Here is a 17,303-nt window from a genome sequence, read left to right as displayed (position 1 = left end):
ATGAACAGAGAAATAAAAAAGTAAATTATTATTATTATTATTATTATTATTATTATTATTATTACAGTATTATTATTTATTTATTTATTTATTTATTTATTTATTGGATTTGTATGCCGCCCCTCTCCATGGACTCGGGGCAGCTAACAACAATGACAAAAAACAGAATGTAAAAAATCCAATACTACAACAGCTAAAAACCCTTGTTATAAAACCAATCATACATACAAACATATCATGCATAAATTGTAGAAGCCTAGGGGAAAAGATTATCTTAATTCCCCCATGCCTGACGGCAGAGGTGGGTTTTGAGGAGCTTACGAAAGGCAAGGAGGGTGAGGGCTATTCTAATCTCTGGGGGGAGTTGGTTCCAGAGGGATGGGGCCGCCACAGAGAAGCCTCTTCCCCTGGGCCCCGCCAACCGACATTTGTTTAGTTGACGGGACCCGGAGAAGGCCCACTCTGTGGGACCTAACTGGTCGCTGGGATTCGTGCGGCAGAAGGCGGTCCCGGAGATAATCTGGCCCGGTGCCATGAAGGGCTTTATAGGTAATTGTAATCTCATTAGGTCAGGGGTGTCAAACTTGATTTCATTCAGGGCCACATCAGGGTTGTGTTTGGGATGCTTGGGGGGGGGGCATGGCTGGTATTGTTATGGCCAGCTTGATGTTACCTGTGTCACTGGCCCAAATGTTTTGGCAGTGAAAATGGGCTCTTGAGCTCTGTTTTATTTATTATTTATTTATTAATCAGATTTGTATGGCCCCCTCTCCGCAGACTTGGGGCGGCTCACAGCATTAATAATACAATGTAAACAAAGCTAATATTTACATTTAAGTTAATTTAAAACCCCAATTTAAAAAGCAATCATACATACTAACATACCATGCATAAATTTTATAAGCCTAGGGGGAGGGAAAGTCTCAATTCCCCCATGCCTGACGACAGAGGTGGGTTTTAAGGAGCTTACGAAAGGCAAGGGGCAACTCTGATATCTGGGGGGAGTTGGTTCCAAAGGGTCAGGGCTGCCACAGAGAAGGCTCTTCCCCTGGATCCCGCCAAACAACATTGTTTAGTTGACGGGACCCGGAGAAGGCCAACTCTGTGGGACCTAACTGGTCGCTGGGATTCGTGCGGCAGAAGGCAGTCCTGGAGATATTCTGGTCCGGTGCCATGAAGGGCTTTATAGGTCATAACCAACACTTTGAATTGTGACTGGAAACTGATTGGCAACCAATGCAGACTGCGGAGTGTTGGTGTGACATGGGCGTATTTAGGGAAGCCCATGATAGCTCTCGCAGCTGCATTCTGCACGATCTGAAGTTTCCGAACATTTTTCAAAGGTAGCCCCATGTAGAGAGCATTACAGTAGTCGAATTTCAGGCTGTATAGACTAGATCTAAGCACCCCGCAGGCTAAATCTCGCCCCCAGGCCTTGAGTTTGACACCCCTTCTTTAGGTAAAATAGTATGTTAATTGATGTATATATGTTTATGAGAAATATAAGAAGAGTTCTTGTTAAGGTTTAAAGTTCTTAATGTGATGTTGAACACTGAAACCTTACTACGTTATGCAGAAGTTTTCTTAAAACAATTATTTAAGGGATTAAAAATCAAAAAATGTGTTTGCTTTCTGACTTTAATTAGACAAAATGGAAAGACCATGATTATAGCTATCAGTTTTGATATGTAACAACTTTACATTGCTGTTATAAACTGACTTGCTCTTACATATTTATTTATTTATTTACTTATTTATTATTGGATTTGTATGCTGCCCCTCTCTGAGGACTCGGGGGGGGGGGTTCACAACATATCAAAACAATAAACAATATATATATATCTAAAATATCCAATTAATATAGCTAAAAAACTTTAAAAACTCTAATAACATAAAATATTTCATTCCCATTCATTCAGCAAGACGTACTACATTTGTTGGCCAGGGGGCTAGGGTCTAATGGTCCCAAGCTTGGCGGCACACATAGGTCTTTAAACTTTTACAGAAGGCGAGGAAGGTGGGGGCAGTGTGAATCTCTGGGGGGAGTTGATTCCAGAAGGCCGGGCCCCCCACAGAGAAGGCTCTTCCCCTAGATCCCACAAAATGACATGGTCTAGTTGATGGGACCCGGAGAAGGCTGACTCTGTGGGACCTAACTGGTCGGCGGGACTCATGCAGCAGAAGGCGGTCCCATAGGTAATCTGGTCCGATGCCATGTAGGGCTTTATAGGTCATAACCAACACTTTGAATTGCATCCGGAAACCAATAGGCAGCCAATGTAGTTCGCGGACTGCTGGAGAAATATGCCTTGGAAGGCCCATAACCACTTGCGCGGCTGCATTCTAGACGATTTGAAGTTTCCGAACACTCTTCAAAGGTAGTCGAACCTCAAGGTGATAAGGGCTATGAATTGCAATAATAAATTTTTGTTTGGTTTTCTTTCATAGTTGTTTGAATTTGGGCTTTTAAGTTTTGTATTTTTTATACATTATAGTAATAAAAGAAAAAAGTTGATTTGAAAATATGATTCCATATAATAATAATATTACACAAACAATGACATGACAAAGTATCAGCAATGGTGAATTGGATTATCTGCAAGAAATACCACTTGCCAGCAAGCAAGAATGGGTAGGACCACAAAAAACCACAAAGTAATGGAAAATGAAGAAGCTAAAGTGCTTTGGGACTTTAGAATTAAGCTAGACAAGCATCTGCTACACAATATCCCAGACTTGACAGTTGATAACAAAGACAGAAAAGTCTGGATAGTAGACATTGTGATGCCCGAAGGCAGCAAAATAGAAGGAAAGAACTGGGGGTAAAATTGGAAATAGAAGAACACCACAACAAAAGAAAGTAAAGGTAGTAGCAATACTAATAGATGCCTTGGATGCAATTCCAAAACATCTGGAATAGCACTTGAACATTGACATTGACAAAATCCTTATTAGTCAACTACAAAATGCAGTTACATCCTCCTGCAGTGATACCTTTTAAACAACAACATCTATCTAACCCAGATCCTTGGGAAGAACTCAGTAGTGAACAGAAATACCAATCCAGTTTAACCATCTGGCTGGTTGTATGACCAGCCATAATAATTATGCACTCCATCATTCAGCTTAGACAGATTTTTCATGGGTATTTATCAAGGTTGGGAAGATCGGCGACAGCCCTCCATGTGGCTGAGAAGAAATCGCCGACAACCTCCAGAGTACAAAATTGTGCGAGGGACATGTGGGTGCATCTGAATCAGGAGGAAGCATGCACAGCACCCCGGTATGCGGGTAAATGCAACCTGCCGCTGGAGCATACACGAATCCCATCGACCGATTAGGTCCCACAGAGTTGGCCTTCTCCAGGTCCCGTCGACTAAACAATGTCGTTTGGCGGGTCCCAGGGGAAGAGCCTTCTCTGTGGCGGCCCCGACTCTCTGGAACCAGCTCCCCCCAGAGATTAGAACTGCCCCCACCCTCCTTGCCTTTCGTAAACTCCTTAAAACCCACGTCTGCCGTCAGGCATGGGGGAATTGAGACATCTCCCCCGGGCCTACACAATTTATGTATGGTATGTTTGTGTGTATGTCTTCTTTAATAATGGAGTTTTAATGTTTTTAAATTATTAGATTTGTCATGAATTGTTTTATTGTTGTTGTGAGCCACCCCGAGTCTACAGAGAGGGGCGGAATACAAATCTTATTATTATTATTATTATTATTATTATTATTATTATTATTATTATTATTATTATTAATACAGGCCACCCAGTCAAGCAGAAAAAATGTATAATGTACTAATAATGCGGGACTTCAACTACCCAGATATCAACTGGAAAACTAATTTTGCACCAAATGCGAAATCAAATAGGTTCATAACCAACCTTGCTGACAACTTCGTTGTCCAAAAGATAAAGGAGGAAGAACAGACATACTGGACTTAACACTTACAAACAGAGAAGAAATGATAGAAGGAGTTAAAACTGCAGGAACATTGGCAGAGGGTGAGCAGGTCATACTAGAATTCAACATAACACAAACACGAACAAATGAACACAATGATACAAAAGTCTTACATTTTAAAAGAGCTGATTTTGATAAAACCAGAGAGAACTTGGGAAAAATTCCTTGAGTGAAAGTCCTAAAGGGAAAACAACTCAAGAACCCTGGAAAACTCTGAAAAATATGATTTTAAAAATCCCAGAATATCACAATACTAATGAGAAAGAAAAACAAAAAACCCCAAAAGAAACCAGCATGGCTCTTTGACAAATTGAAGGGGGCAAAAGGACAAATACAAAAAATGGAAAGAGCGGCACATAACTAAGGCAGAGTATCAACAAATATCGAGGATCTGTAAAGAAAAAAATCAGGACAGCGACGGCCCAGACTGAACAAAGACTTGCAACAAAAGTCAAAAATAGTAAAAAAAAAAGAAAAGAAAAAAAAGTTTATTCCAATACATAAATAACAAGGGGAAAAAATCAATGAAACAATTGGTCTACTAAAGAGAGAAGACAGCAAAGAAGTAACAGGCAGCACCGAGAAAGCAGACCTGCTTAACTCATTCTTTGAATCAGTCTTCACACAAAAAGAAACTGCAGCCCAACTACAGAGAAATCAATTCTAACATCTTACATTCCTATTTTCCTACTTCAAATAGAGACACTTGATTTTTGTCATGTGTTTCTTTGAGGAGCCATTACAATTAGCTCCCAGAATCCAAACACAGAAAGTAATTTCCTGCATTTTCCTTTTCAACAAATCCCTATATATTTTTTATAATCTGTTTGATAGGCAATATTCTGTAATATTCAAAAATAAACAGTAGTTGGGGGAGAGATCAAAAGCAAGAACAAGGGGACACAATCTGAAGTTAGTTGGGGGAAAGATTAAAAGCAACTTGAGAAAATATTATTTTACTGAAAGAGTAGTAGATCCTTGGAACAAACTTCCAGCAGACGTGGTTGGTAAATCCACAGTAACTGAATTTATACATGCCTGGGATAAATATATATCCATTGTAAGATAAAATACAGGAAATAGTATAAGGGCAGACTAGATGGACCATGAGGTCTTTTTCTGCCATCAGTCTTCTATGTTTCTAGTAAAAATCTCAATAATGTTTTATAATCTTAAAGAAAAAGTTTTAGTTCTTACACTAAACAACATTGAAGTTTATTTTTCTGAATCCAGGTTTAAAAGCATGTACAACAAAGTAAATGATAGGGCTGATGGATTCTTTAAAAGTAAAATAATTTATACTGCTAGACAAGAAAATTTTGTTTTACTTTGTCAGGAAATCAATTACTCTGATCATTTGACAATGTTGAAGTATTAATTAGTCTGCATGTATGTTTAGAAAGGTATATAGAGAACCAGTCATATTACCTTGATGAGCTCTTGGACATGCACACTAATTATTTTATTAATTATGATGAATTTAATTTTAATTTTTTTTATTGAAAATTATTAGTTTTATCATTGGTTCACAGCAGCCTTTAAGCAACATCCAGACTTGTTTTTAAAGGCATTTTTGCTAACCATAACCAAGCATCTTAGAGTGACATCTGCTGGCATATATTTGAACCTCTGAAGTGCAATCCTTATCATAGTAATCGTGTGAAAATTTTGTTTTATAATATTGAAACTAAATCTTTCCCACTGCACTCTAGAAACATCCTTTTTTCCAGTTTTATTTTAACAGTTGTATGTCATTTTCTTAACATATTCCCTTGGGAAACCCTTCCGTCCAGAAGGCCACTTGGATTCATTAAGCATAATTAGAAAAGGTGAAATTCCCTTCAGAGCCAGATTGATTTTAGATGTTTAGTTTTCATCATACAACAATTAAAATGGAATAATCAAAATTGCCTTTGGATTACTCAGATGAGTAGCTATATATCATGCAGGCTATGGAGTTTAAAATTTCTGATTACAGGATGTATTTGTAGCTTTTGTGCCACATTATACTTTTTCTATCATGAATAGTTTTGAGATAATTCTTTATAAGTAGTTACAGAAACATTCAATTTCGTGTATACAAAATGGATAATGATATGCTTGATTGCTGCTGGCTTTTTCACCTGAAGCAGTTTCCAAATAGTAAATAATTCAAGGTTGACTCAGCCTTCCATCTTTCCAAGGTGGGTAAAATGGGGACCCAGATTGTTGGTATGTTGATTCTGTAAACTGTTTAGAGAGGGCTATAAAAGCACTATGAAGTGGTATATAAGTCTAAATGCTATAAATAATTTCCAGATAATTAATTTTGAATAAGAAAAAAATCAGAGTCTCCCTGTCTTGATTGTACCTATGATTCTTGTTTGCCTACTAGATGTTCCACACTTAAGTATGGATGTCAGTTCACACTCTGGTCATCTCCTTCAATAGATGCTAATTATTCATCCCTCCTCTCTCATTGTACTCAGAAATATTGTATACTGAATATTAGTTTTAGAGAGTGCCAGAATAGTAGTTCTGTTTCAGATTAGAGAAGAAGAGTTTTTCAGTATTTCTGTCTTTAAGCTCAGCTATAATTGAAATGTGTGTTTATGTTATGTTTATTAGACTTGTGTGCCGCCCCTCTCCGAAGACTCCGAGCGGCTCACAATAAGTAATACATGAGATACAAATCCAATATTAAAAACAATTTTTAAAACCCTTATAAAAAAACAGTCATACAATCCAAACAAACCATGCATAAAGTGGAAACAGCTGGGGGAATGTCAGTTTCCCCAGGCCTGGCGACATAGTTGGGTTTTTAGAAGCTTACGAAAGGCGAGGAGGGTGGGGTCAGTCCTAATCTCCAGGGGGAGTTGATTCCAGAGGGTGGGGGCTGCCCCTGGGTCCCGCCAGACAGCATTGTTTTGTCGACGGGACCCGGAGAAGGCCAACCCTGTGGGATTCATGCAGCAGAAGGCGGTCCCGAAGGTATTCTGGTCTGATGCCATGTAGGGCTTTATAGGTCATAACCAACACTTTGAATTGTGACCGGAAACTGATCGGCAGCCAGTGCAGGCCACGGAGTGTTGATGAGACATGTGCATATCTGGGAAAGCCCATGATTGCTCTCACGGTTTCCGAACACTTTTCAAAGGTAGCCCCATGTAGAGAGCGTTGCAGTAGTCGAACCTCGAGGTGATGAGGGTATGAGTGACTGTGAGCAGTGACTCCCTGTCCAAATAGGGCCGCAACTGGTGCACCAGGCAAACCTGGCCAAACGCCCTCCTCGCCACAGCTGAAAGATGGTGCTCTAATGTCAACTGTGGATCGAGGAGGACGCCCAAGTTACGAACCCTCTCCGAGGGGGTCAATATCCCCCCCCCCCAGGGTGATGGACGGATAGATGGAATTGTCCTTGGGAGGCAAAACCCACAGCCACATCATCTTGTCATGGTTGAGTTTGAGCCTGAAATGAAATACAATCAATTCTACAGAATGGCCAACATGCTTTAATGCTCCATGATGTCATTTAGATTTTTGTGTTCCAGTTGTTCGTTGATTTATAACCAAAGGTATTTTTTATTTTTTACAAAGTGATATTCATATACTAAATATGTATAATGTATACCGTATGCATGGTATTGAGTTGTAGACTTCTTATATTAGAGTTATTTATATTATTAATCTGTTCATTCAGCCTAGAATACTTTTATGAAATTACTGGGTTAGAATAAAAAGATAGAATTACAATGAAATAATACTTTAAGTTCCTAGTAACAATCTGACATATTGTATGCTTGCCTGCAAGAATTTCATCATGTTATTTTTTGTTCCTGATTGAAGAATTGTCTTCGAAGTTAAATACTTAATAACTGTGCTTTACTGATTTATTTATTTATTTATTTAGTTAATTAATTATTTTAGTTAGTTAGTCAGTCAGTCAGTTAATGAGTTACATCTATATGGATACCCAAGTCAACATTTTTCATTGCATAATCAGGCCTGGTAGAAAGAAATAAACATAGAAACATAGAAGACTGATGGCAGAAAAAGACCTCATGGTCCATCTAGTCTGCCCTTATACTATTTCCTGTATTTTATCTTAGGATGGATATATGTTTATCCCAGGCTTCGGAGAGGGGCGGCATACAAATCTAAATAATAAATAAATAAATAAATAAATTCAGTTACTGTGGATTTACCAACCACGTGTGCTGGAAGTTTGTTCCAAGGATCTACTACTCTTTCAGTGAAATAATATTTTCTCACGTTGCTTTTGATCTTTCCCCCAACTAACTTCAGATTGTGTCCCCTTGTTCTTGTGTTCACTTTCCTATTAAAAACACTTCCCTCCTGGACCTTATTTAACCCTTTAACATATTTAAATGTTTCGATCATGTCCCCCCTTTTCCTTCTGTCCTCCAGACTATACAGATTGAGTTCATGAAGTCTTTCCTGATACGTTTTATGCTTAAGACCTTCCACCATTCTTGTAGCCCGTCTTTGGACCCGTTCAATTTAAAATAAAAATAGTAATTTCTTCATAACAATGCAAATATTACTCTGTCTTGTGAATATTTTTAGAACTGAAAAAGAATTGAATTGCATGAATCATGTAGTGTTCCTGTTCCATTTTGAAATTTGTATTCCATTCTTTAAAACTTACTTTCATTCAGAAGGAAAAAAGAAATAAACTCTTCAGGACAAACAGTTTGCTTTGTGATAACTCTTCAGCCAAAATATAGTTTTGTATATTGATTAGTTAGATCTTACTGGACTAGGAGTGCAAATTTAAATACAAAATATAATTTTTAAAAGCCTCCCTGAACAAGTCTGAAGTAATTTTAAATATTGTGTTCTGAAAAGCGGGTGTGTGAAACAGTTTTATTTTACATACAAAGAAAAATGTTTAATTTCATTTTGTTAACCTTCCTGTAGATTTTCAGAACGATTAAATTAACATAAATTTAAGCCTGCCTTAAAGTAATCATAAACCTGTTTAGGGGACAAAGCTTCACTTCTTTGAAGTCAATAGCCAAGGATTTCAAAGAAGATATAAAGCCACTTTGAAAAGTTGAAAGAAGTTTGAAATGACATCCCTTGAAACAGCTACAAAGTAAAACTTTCCTTTTGCTTTGGTGAAAACCATGACAATCTTATGAAGCAGTAAGAAATCTCTTCTATTCTGCCACCAATTTCTGAATTGAGCCCATTATTTGGAAAAACCAGAAGCACAGAAGACTCTTAAATACCTAACATTATTATCAAAGGAAGCAGGCTGACTTTTCTAAAGACTCGTGTTTTATAAGTAGAAAGAAAATGAAAATAAAATAATTGTTTAAATATATCTCCTTCAAATCCATGTAATCAGCAAATGTTTCATTAATTAAAAATCATACACAATCATACACATAGTCATGTGAACCTACATTCATTACATATTTTAAAAGGTAAACTTATTAAATAGAACACCGCTCAGAACATATTTGTGTATGAAAGACCCTGCTGCCACAAGGAAGTTACTAATTCAAATGTATAGTAGCATATATACTGTATTACTATGTATTTTATATATTGGTATGTAGTTGCGTTATTGTGATTAGTAACATATTACTAATATTGCTTTTAGCTTGTATCTACAACCATTTGATTGACTGACTTTGAAGATTTATTATTATTATTATTATTTATTAGATTTGTATGCCGCCCCTCTTCGCAGACTCGGGGCAGCTAACAACAGTGATAAAAAACAGAATGTAACAATCCAATACTAAACAACTAAAAAAACCTTATTATAAAACCAAACATACATACCATGCCTTTTAGCATTTAGCATTGGTTTTATTATGTAACATTCTTTATAATCCCAGAATAATATATATTGTTTTGGATTAACAGATTATTACAATTCTTTTTACAAACATACTGGTAAATTAGTCAGTCCTTTGTAAACATGAGTCTGATACTTTCCATACAAGTTCTATCTGAAAGTCCTAATTCATGAAAGTAGTACTATTATATTCAAGCTGACTCTACATGGAAAAACGCACATATTATAACCAGTTTTCCAGATATTGTAGTTTGGTTACTATTGAGTAAATGAAGAACTGCAACTCAAAATTTAATATAAGTGCAAAAAAAAAATTGCATTTAAGTTTACATATTAGATATTGCATATTTGGGAAATACAAAATAAGGGTTGTGTTAAAAAGCAAATCATACATGTTTATGAAATTTGTAAAAGTTACTAGAAACTAAAATGACACATATGCAAATACAGTGAACCCTCGAGTTTCGCGTCCTCAAGGATCGCGAAAGGGCTATTTCGCTAGTTTGCAACCCGGAAGTAAACTCCACCATCTGCGCATGAGTGCCCTTCCACGCATGCGTAGATGGTGGAGTTTCCCCGCCGGGCAGAGGCTTCCCTGGGTCTTCCCCCTCTTGCCCCGTAAGACCCCAGCGGCGGTGGGCTGGAGCGAGAGCTTGGGGCACCCTAGCTCCGCTTCCCAGCTGGGAAGCGGAGCCGGCAACAGCGTGGGCGGGCGGGCGGCGCGCGCGAGCTTGGGGCAGCCTAGCTCCGCTCCCCAGCTGGGAAGCGGATCTAGGGAGTCCCCACCGCGCGCGCGTTGCTGGGGAAAGCGCGCGCGCTTGGGAACATCCCAGCTTCGCTCCCAGCTGGGGAGCGGATCTAGGGAGTCCCCACCGCGCGCGCGTTGCTGGGGAAAGCGCGCGCGCTTGGGAACATCCCAGCTTCGCTCCCAGCTGGGGAGCGGATCTAGGGAGTCCCCACCGCGCGCGCGTTGCTGGGGAAAGCGTGCGCGCTTGGGAACATCCCCAGCAACGCGCGCGCGGTGGGGACTCCCTAGATCCGCTCCCCAGCTGGGAAGCGGAGCCGGCAACAGCGTGGGCGGGCGGGGCGGCGCGCGCGAGCTTGGGGCAGCCTAGCTCCGCTCCCCTGCTGGGGAGCGGATCTAGGGAGTCCCCACCGCGCGCGCGCGTTGCTGGGGAAAGCGCGCGCGCTTGGGAACATCCCCAGCAACGCGCGCGCGGTGGGGACTCCCTAGATCCGCTCCCCAGCTGGGAAGCGGAGCCGGCAACAGCGTGGGCGGGCGGGCGGCGCGCGCGAGCTTGGGGCAGCCTAGCTCCGCTCCCCAGCTGAGGAGCGGATCTAGGGAGTCCCCACCGCGCGCGCGTTGCTGGGGAAAGCGCGCGCGCTTGGGAACATCCCCAGCAACACGCGCGTGGGCGGGCGAAGGGCGGGCGGCAGTAGAAGCAAAAACACCATCTGCGCAAGCGCAGATGGTGTTTTTACTTCCGCACCGCTACTTCGCTAAAAATCGATCATCGCGTGGGGTCCTGGAACGGAACCCTCGCGATGATCGAGGGTTCACTGTACACCAAATATCAGTGTTAGCAATAGAATATTAAAATAAAACCAGCAAAATGAACTGGCATCATTATTCAAGTTTATAAAGAAGTGATTCAGTTTTAAAGCCTTTGAACAGATCATGTAGATTTGTGGAAATTAAAAGAAATGCTAATGAGAATAGATAGGTGGATATAATTATCTATAAAATCTCATAAGCAGTACCTGATGTTCCCAAAATGCAATGTAGGGTTGAACCTGGAGTGCAACTTCTATGTTATAGGATGTTCCTTCTGCCGCACGAATCCCAGCGACCGGTTAGGTCCCACGGAGCTGGCCTTCTCCGGGTCCCGTTGACTAAACAATGTCATTTAGCGGAACCCAGGAGAAGAGCCTTCTCTGTGGCGGCCCTGCCCCTCTGGAACCAGCTCCCCCCGGAGATCAGAACTGCCCCCACCCTCCTTGCCTTTCGTAAAGTTCTTAAGACCCTTCTCTGCCATCAGGCATGGGGGAACTGAGACATTTCCCCGGGCCTATACAGTTTATACATGGTATGTTTGTGTGTATGCTTGCTTTTAATAATGGGTTTTTTAGTGTTTTTTAAATTATTAGATTTGTTCTTACATTGTCTTTGTTATTGTTGTGAGCCGCCTCAAGTCTACGGAGAGGGGCGGCATACAAATCTAATAAATAATAATAATAATAATAAATAATAATAATAATGTTAATCTGATAAATAAAATTCTGAGCTTGACACTGGGCTATGGAATGGTCCCACTCACTTGAGTTATATCTTGCTTGGGTAGTTGTTTTAACAGAACTCCTTGCCCTGTTGCTTGCTTTCTGGTGCTGAAAAAAGATCTCCATATCTTTCTCCATCTATAGTTTGCCATTGGGAAGGGTTGAAAAACTAGTCTTGTGCACTTGGGAGAATGCCTTTTTCAGATTTTGAATGCATTAAATATATTTTACATGGTATCTACTCAGAATCAAATGCACAGAACAATTCCAGTTCAGATATTTGTTTTGTTATTTGGGATTGAAATATACATTTTCTTAATTGTGAAAGTTCTCAAATGGATTAATTATAGGTTGCTAAGAAACTTTTGTTTCATTGATCTCTTTACAGGTGAAACTGCTGCTCCTCGGGCTATCTTGACTGGACATGATTATGAAATTACCTGTGCAGCAATTTGTGCCGAACTTGGTGTAGTGATAAGTGGTTCTAAAGGTACATTTTTAAAAGGTTTTTCTTGGAAATATTTATTTCTTATAATAATGAATCTTATCATGAAGATGCTTATACTTTTAGAAAATCAGCTTTTTATATATGTGATTTCATCATGGATGAAAGGATGCTGGAGGTAGGATTCAGTGAAGGGCTACCAAGTTTTGCTATCACACTGTTGGTGTGGTTTATGCAGGTCGCCATGCATTTTCTTTCAACATCTTTCAGTGCAAATTGGGTGCTCTGTGGTGGCGCTCCATTTTTGCTACCCCACTGTATCCCCCCCCCCCCCCCAGGCAGCAGCCCACCCCTGGTAGGATTGTTCTCTAAGCTTGAGGTGTGATATCAGCCAAGATCTAGGAGCAAGTATAGTGGAATAGACCTGGTCATAAAGGACTCTTGGTGGTGTACAAAAATGCCGCCCCGGTGGTGACTGGATGTGAGACCATGTTTGTTAAGTTTGTCTCCAGGGATCAGATCCAATTGTTGCTTTTGTGCCAAAGAGATAGATACTGTGTAGAAACTCCATGGACTCCATGACTGTATTGAATAGAATAGAATAGAATTTTATTGGCCAAGTGTGGTTGGACACACAAGGAATTTGTCTTGGTGCATATGCTCTCAGCGTACATAAAATAAAATATACATTTGTCAAGAATCATGTGGTACGACACTTAATGATTGTCATAGGGGTTAAATAAGCAACGAAGAAGCAATATTAATAAAAAATCTTAGGATATAAGCAACAAGTTACAGTCATACAGTCAACATGGGAGGAAATGGATGATAGGAATGATGAGAAAAACTAGAAGAATAGAAGTGCAGATTTAGTAGAAAGTCTGACAGTGTTGAGGGAATTATTTGTTTAGTAGAGTGATGGCGTTCGGAAAAAAACTGTTCTTGTGTCTAGTTGTCTTGGTGTGCAGTGCTCTATAGCGACGTTTTGAGGGTAGGAGTTGAAACAGTTTGTGTCCAGGATGTGAGGGGTCAGTAAATATTTTCCCCGCCCTCTTTTTGACTTGTGCAATATACAGGTTCTCAATGGAAGGCAGGTTGGCAGCAATTGTTTTTTCTGCAGTTCTGATTGTCCTCTGAAGTCTGTGTCGGTCCTGTTGGGTTGCAGCACCAAACCAGACAGTTATAGAGGTGCAGATGACAGACACAATGATTCCTCTGTAGAACTGTATCAGCAGCTCCTTGGGCAGTTTGAGTTCTCAAGGTGTATGGTTTTGAGAAACTTTAACTTGTTTTTAACTTAATTTTCATCCTTGGTTCTGCTGGGGTTGCACTACTCCATACAGAAATGTTTGTAATTTGGATGTGTTCCAGTACTCAATTCTCTTGTTCAGAAAATAAGTGTCAGCTGTGGCCAGGTGGGCCTTGTCATAGCTTTCTGTTGTGTGCCAATAGGTTTTATTTGTCCCATTTAGTTGGGCACAAGGGGCATGGTCCAATTCCATCAGTAAGAGATTGTCACCTAGAGGATTCAAGTCTACAGCCCTTTCCATAGCTCTGCCTTCCTTCTGGAACATTGTACTGTCTAAGCTGCACCTTGTCCTGACTCTATTCACCTTTCAGAAACTTTGAAAACACGGTTGTTTTCCCAGGCTTGGGCACTGGGAAAGTAATTGAGCCTGAGCTATTGATTTGTAGCATTTTCACGAACTTCTTTGTGTTGGTTGAAAAATGTATTTTGTTTATATTATATTTACATTATATTTCTTAAACTTTATTAGCCAGTTTCATTTGACCGCCTAAATAAGATTCAAATAAACAGACACATGCGTTTGCTTCATATAAAAATTATGTGGGTTTTGTTGGCTTGTCTCGGTTTAGCTAGGCTATGAAACCTTTGACATCACCGAGCAGAGAATTTTAACAGAGCGTGAATGTGTGATACAGCCAAGACACAGACTTAGTTAAATAAGTATTATTTATATATAAACAGAATATAAACAATCCAGAATAAGCACGAAGCAAATACAGGATAATAAGCTCTGAGCAATTGCAAGATAGAAACACAAAGCAAAATACAATATAGATAATAAGCACGAAGCTTATACAAGCACAAAGCTTAAACACAACTCCCCCCTCTCAGGCAAAAGTAAAGGAAGTGACCGAGCAGAATAATGAGCTTTTATAGCTTCAATGAGGAAGTGACGAAACAGCCTTGAATATTAACTCTTCAAGTACAAGTTAACTCTTTGAGTGCACATTAACTCTTTTAAGTACAAGTTTGGTACAAGTGTACAATGTGCAGTTTACAATGGCAATCCCTAACAACCATGTACCCTGTACTAACAGGTTTTATGGACAGAAATAGGAGCAAAAAGGTTTGATTAAACAAAAAGAATTGGTACAATCCCAAAAGGAGCAACCTGTTACCTTCTGCATAATTCCGTACTTTCCAGAAGCTCTGATAATAATTGATTCTTAGAACTGTTGTAACGCAACATCTGTTTTTTTCATTTGTACATCTACCAGTACCTATTAACAACTACATTTAGATACCATTTTGAACTGGACATTAAAATCACAATTATTTTTGTTTTAGTAACACTAAATCAACTTAGTACAGTGGTACCTCTATCTACAAATGCCTCTAGTTACGAACTTTTCTAGATAAGAACCGGGTGTTCAAGATTTTTTTGCCTCTTCTCAAGAACCATTTTCCACTTACAAACCGAGCCTCCGAAACTGTAACCGGAAACGGCAAGGGGCCTCTCTAGGAATCTCCTGGGAGGAAACAGGGCCGGAAAAGGGGGGAGAAGCTTCCTTGGTGCCTCTCTAGTAATCTCCTGGGAGGAAACAGGGCCTCCACCCTCCCTGTGGTTTCCCCAATCGCACTCATTATTTGCTTTTACATTGATTCCTATGGGAAAAATTGCTTCTTCTTATAAACTTTTCTACTTAAGAACCTAGTCATGGAATGAATTAAGTTCATAAGTAGAGGCACCACTGTATATTTAATCAGAGTTAATGCTGAATATTTATTGGTTGCATTTTTTTTAAACCTCCCTCATCAGAAGGACCATGTCTCATACATTCTATGAATGGGGATCTGCTGAGGACTTTAGAAGCTCCTGAAAACTGTATGAAAGCAAAACTTATCCAAGCATCAAGAGAAGGTCACTGTGTCGTATACTATGACAATGGTCACTTCTGTGTATTCAGTGTGAATGGAAAACTCCACTCCACTATGGAAACAGATGATAATATCAGGGTGAGTATGTTTTTAAATTCTAGGTCCTTTAAAATATATCTCATTCTGCTATATTGTTTTTGGCAATTATTGAATACATATATAGTTTATAAATAATTTAATGCCACCTATGAATTAGCTGCAGCATCTTATTCAGTAATAACAGACATTAGCTTAGGAGTTAATTTTTGGCATGTACATAATTCAAAATAGAAATGATGTAATATTTTCTTGCACAATATGTGTACACACCACTTTTTTTAGACTGTGCGCTGTACCTCAGGGACCGCCTTCTGCCGCACGAATCCCAGCTGCCAGTTAGGTCCCACAGAGTGGGTCTTCTCCAGGTCCCGTCAACTAAACAATGCCACTTGGCGGGACCCAGGAGAAGAGCCTTCTCTCTGGCGGCCCCGGCCCTCTGGAACCAACTCCCCCCAGAGATTAGAATTGCCCCCACCCTCCTTGCCTTTCGTAAGCTACTTAAAACCCACTTCTGCCGCCAGGCATGGGGGAATTAAGACTTTTTTCTCCCCCTAGGCCATTACAACTGTATACATGGTATGTTTGTATGTATGTTTGGTTTTTATATATTAAGGGGTTTTAATTTGCTTTTAGTATTGGATTTTATTATATATTGTTCATGATTGTTGTTAGCCGCCCCGAGTTTTCGGAGAGGGGCGGCATATAAATCCAATAAAACTAAAACTTGAAACTTGAAACCTTGCTTGAATAGTACATTGGAGCTGCTTTCCCAAAAATGTCAACAGGCAAAAAAAAATTCAATTTAATTTAAACTGAATGACCGATATTATTGTATTTTGTATATTCAACAACATACTTTTTTAGAAATTACAATTCCATAGCAACTTTTAGTTACATTGTATTGTACCCAAAGCTCAGGGAGACATACAGTAGTACCTCTAGATACGAGTTGCTCCACATGTGAGTATTCCAAGTTACGAGCCACGATGCGAGCGAAATTTCTGTTCGACACCTGAGCTCAAATTCGGGATACGAGCCAAGCTTCCACTAGGTGGCGCAAGAATCTCCTTGCTTCTGGTTATCTCGGCGCGAAAAACAAAGTCTAAAGGCATTCGTTCAAGATGCGAGTTGATCGACTTACGAGCAAAGGTCTGGAACGAATTAAACTCGTATGTCGAGGTACCACTGTACTTAGTCCAAAAATTATATACACCATGGCCATCACTATGGAAGAGCTAAATGTCTACACATAAACTATATCCACATTTCAGAAGAACATTTTTTATTATTTTATTATTTGTTTAATGCTTGTCGGAGAATGGATTTATCTTACATAGCCTTCTGGTTTTGCAAAATACTCGATAGGGGATGCATACACAACTCTTATTCTCTTCATAGTACAAGGTATTGTTTAGACAGTTTGGGCTGGTTCTTAACAAGAGCAGTCAAAATTTAACAGCACTTTCTCTGAAGTGAACAGGGTAGCTGTGTGGGTAGAGCAATGTCAAATAAGAAACATTTCTGATTCCTGAATGACCTAATTGCAGTTAGACAAGTGTACCAACTGAGGATCTGAAATTG

General features: G+C 39.7%; 1 protein-coding gene across 6 annotated transcripts in view; it reads left to right on the top strand.

Annotated features, from left to right (window-relative positions):
• LRBA (LPS responsive beige-like anchor protein) overlaps positions 1-17,303 on the top strand; it is a 453,900-nt gene that overhangs the window by 426,205 nt on the left and 10,392 nt on the right. For all 6 annotated transcript variants that reach the window (XM_070757811.1, XM_070757810.1, XM_070757809.1 and 3 more), the window contains 2 exons: positions 12,440-12,541; positions 15,565-15,761. In XM_070757811.1, coding sequence (XP_070613912.1) covers positions 12,440-12,541; positions 15,565-15,761 — 299 coding nt within the window. The remainder of the gene's footprint in view (positions 1-12,439; positions 12,542-15,564; positions 15,762-17,303) is intronic.

The sequence above is a fragment of the Erythrolamprus reginae genome, chromosome 7, assembly GCF_031021105.1.
Source record: "Erythrolamprus reginae isolate rEryReg1 chromosome 7, rEryReg1.hap1, whole genome shotgun sequence".
In the NCBI taxonomy this organism is placed as follows: Eukaryota; Metazoa; Chordata; class Lepidosauria; order Squamata; family Dipsadidae; genus Erythrolamprus; species Erythrolamprus reginae.
The sequence above is the reverse complement of the archived record's forward strand: the minus strand, read 5'-3'. Positions and strand labels throughout refer to the sequence as shown.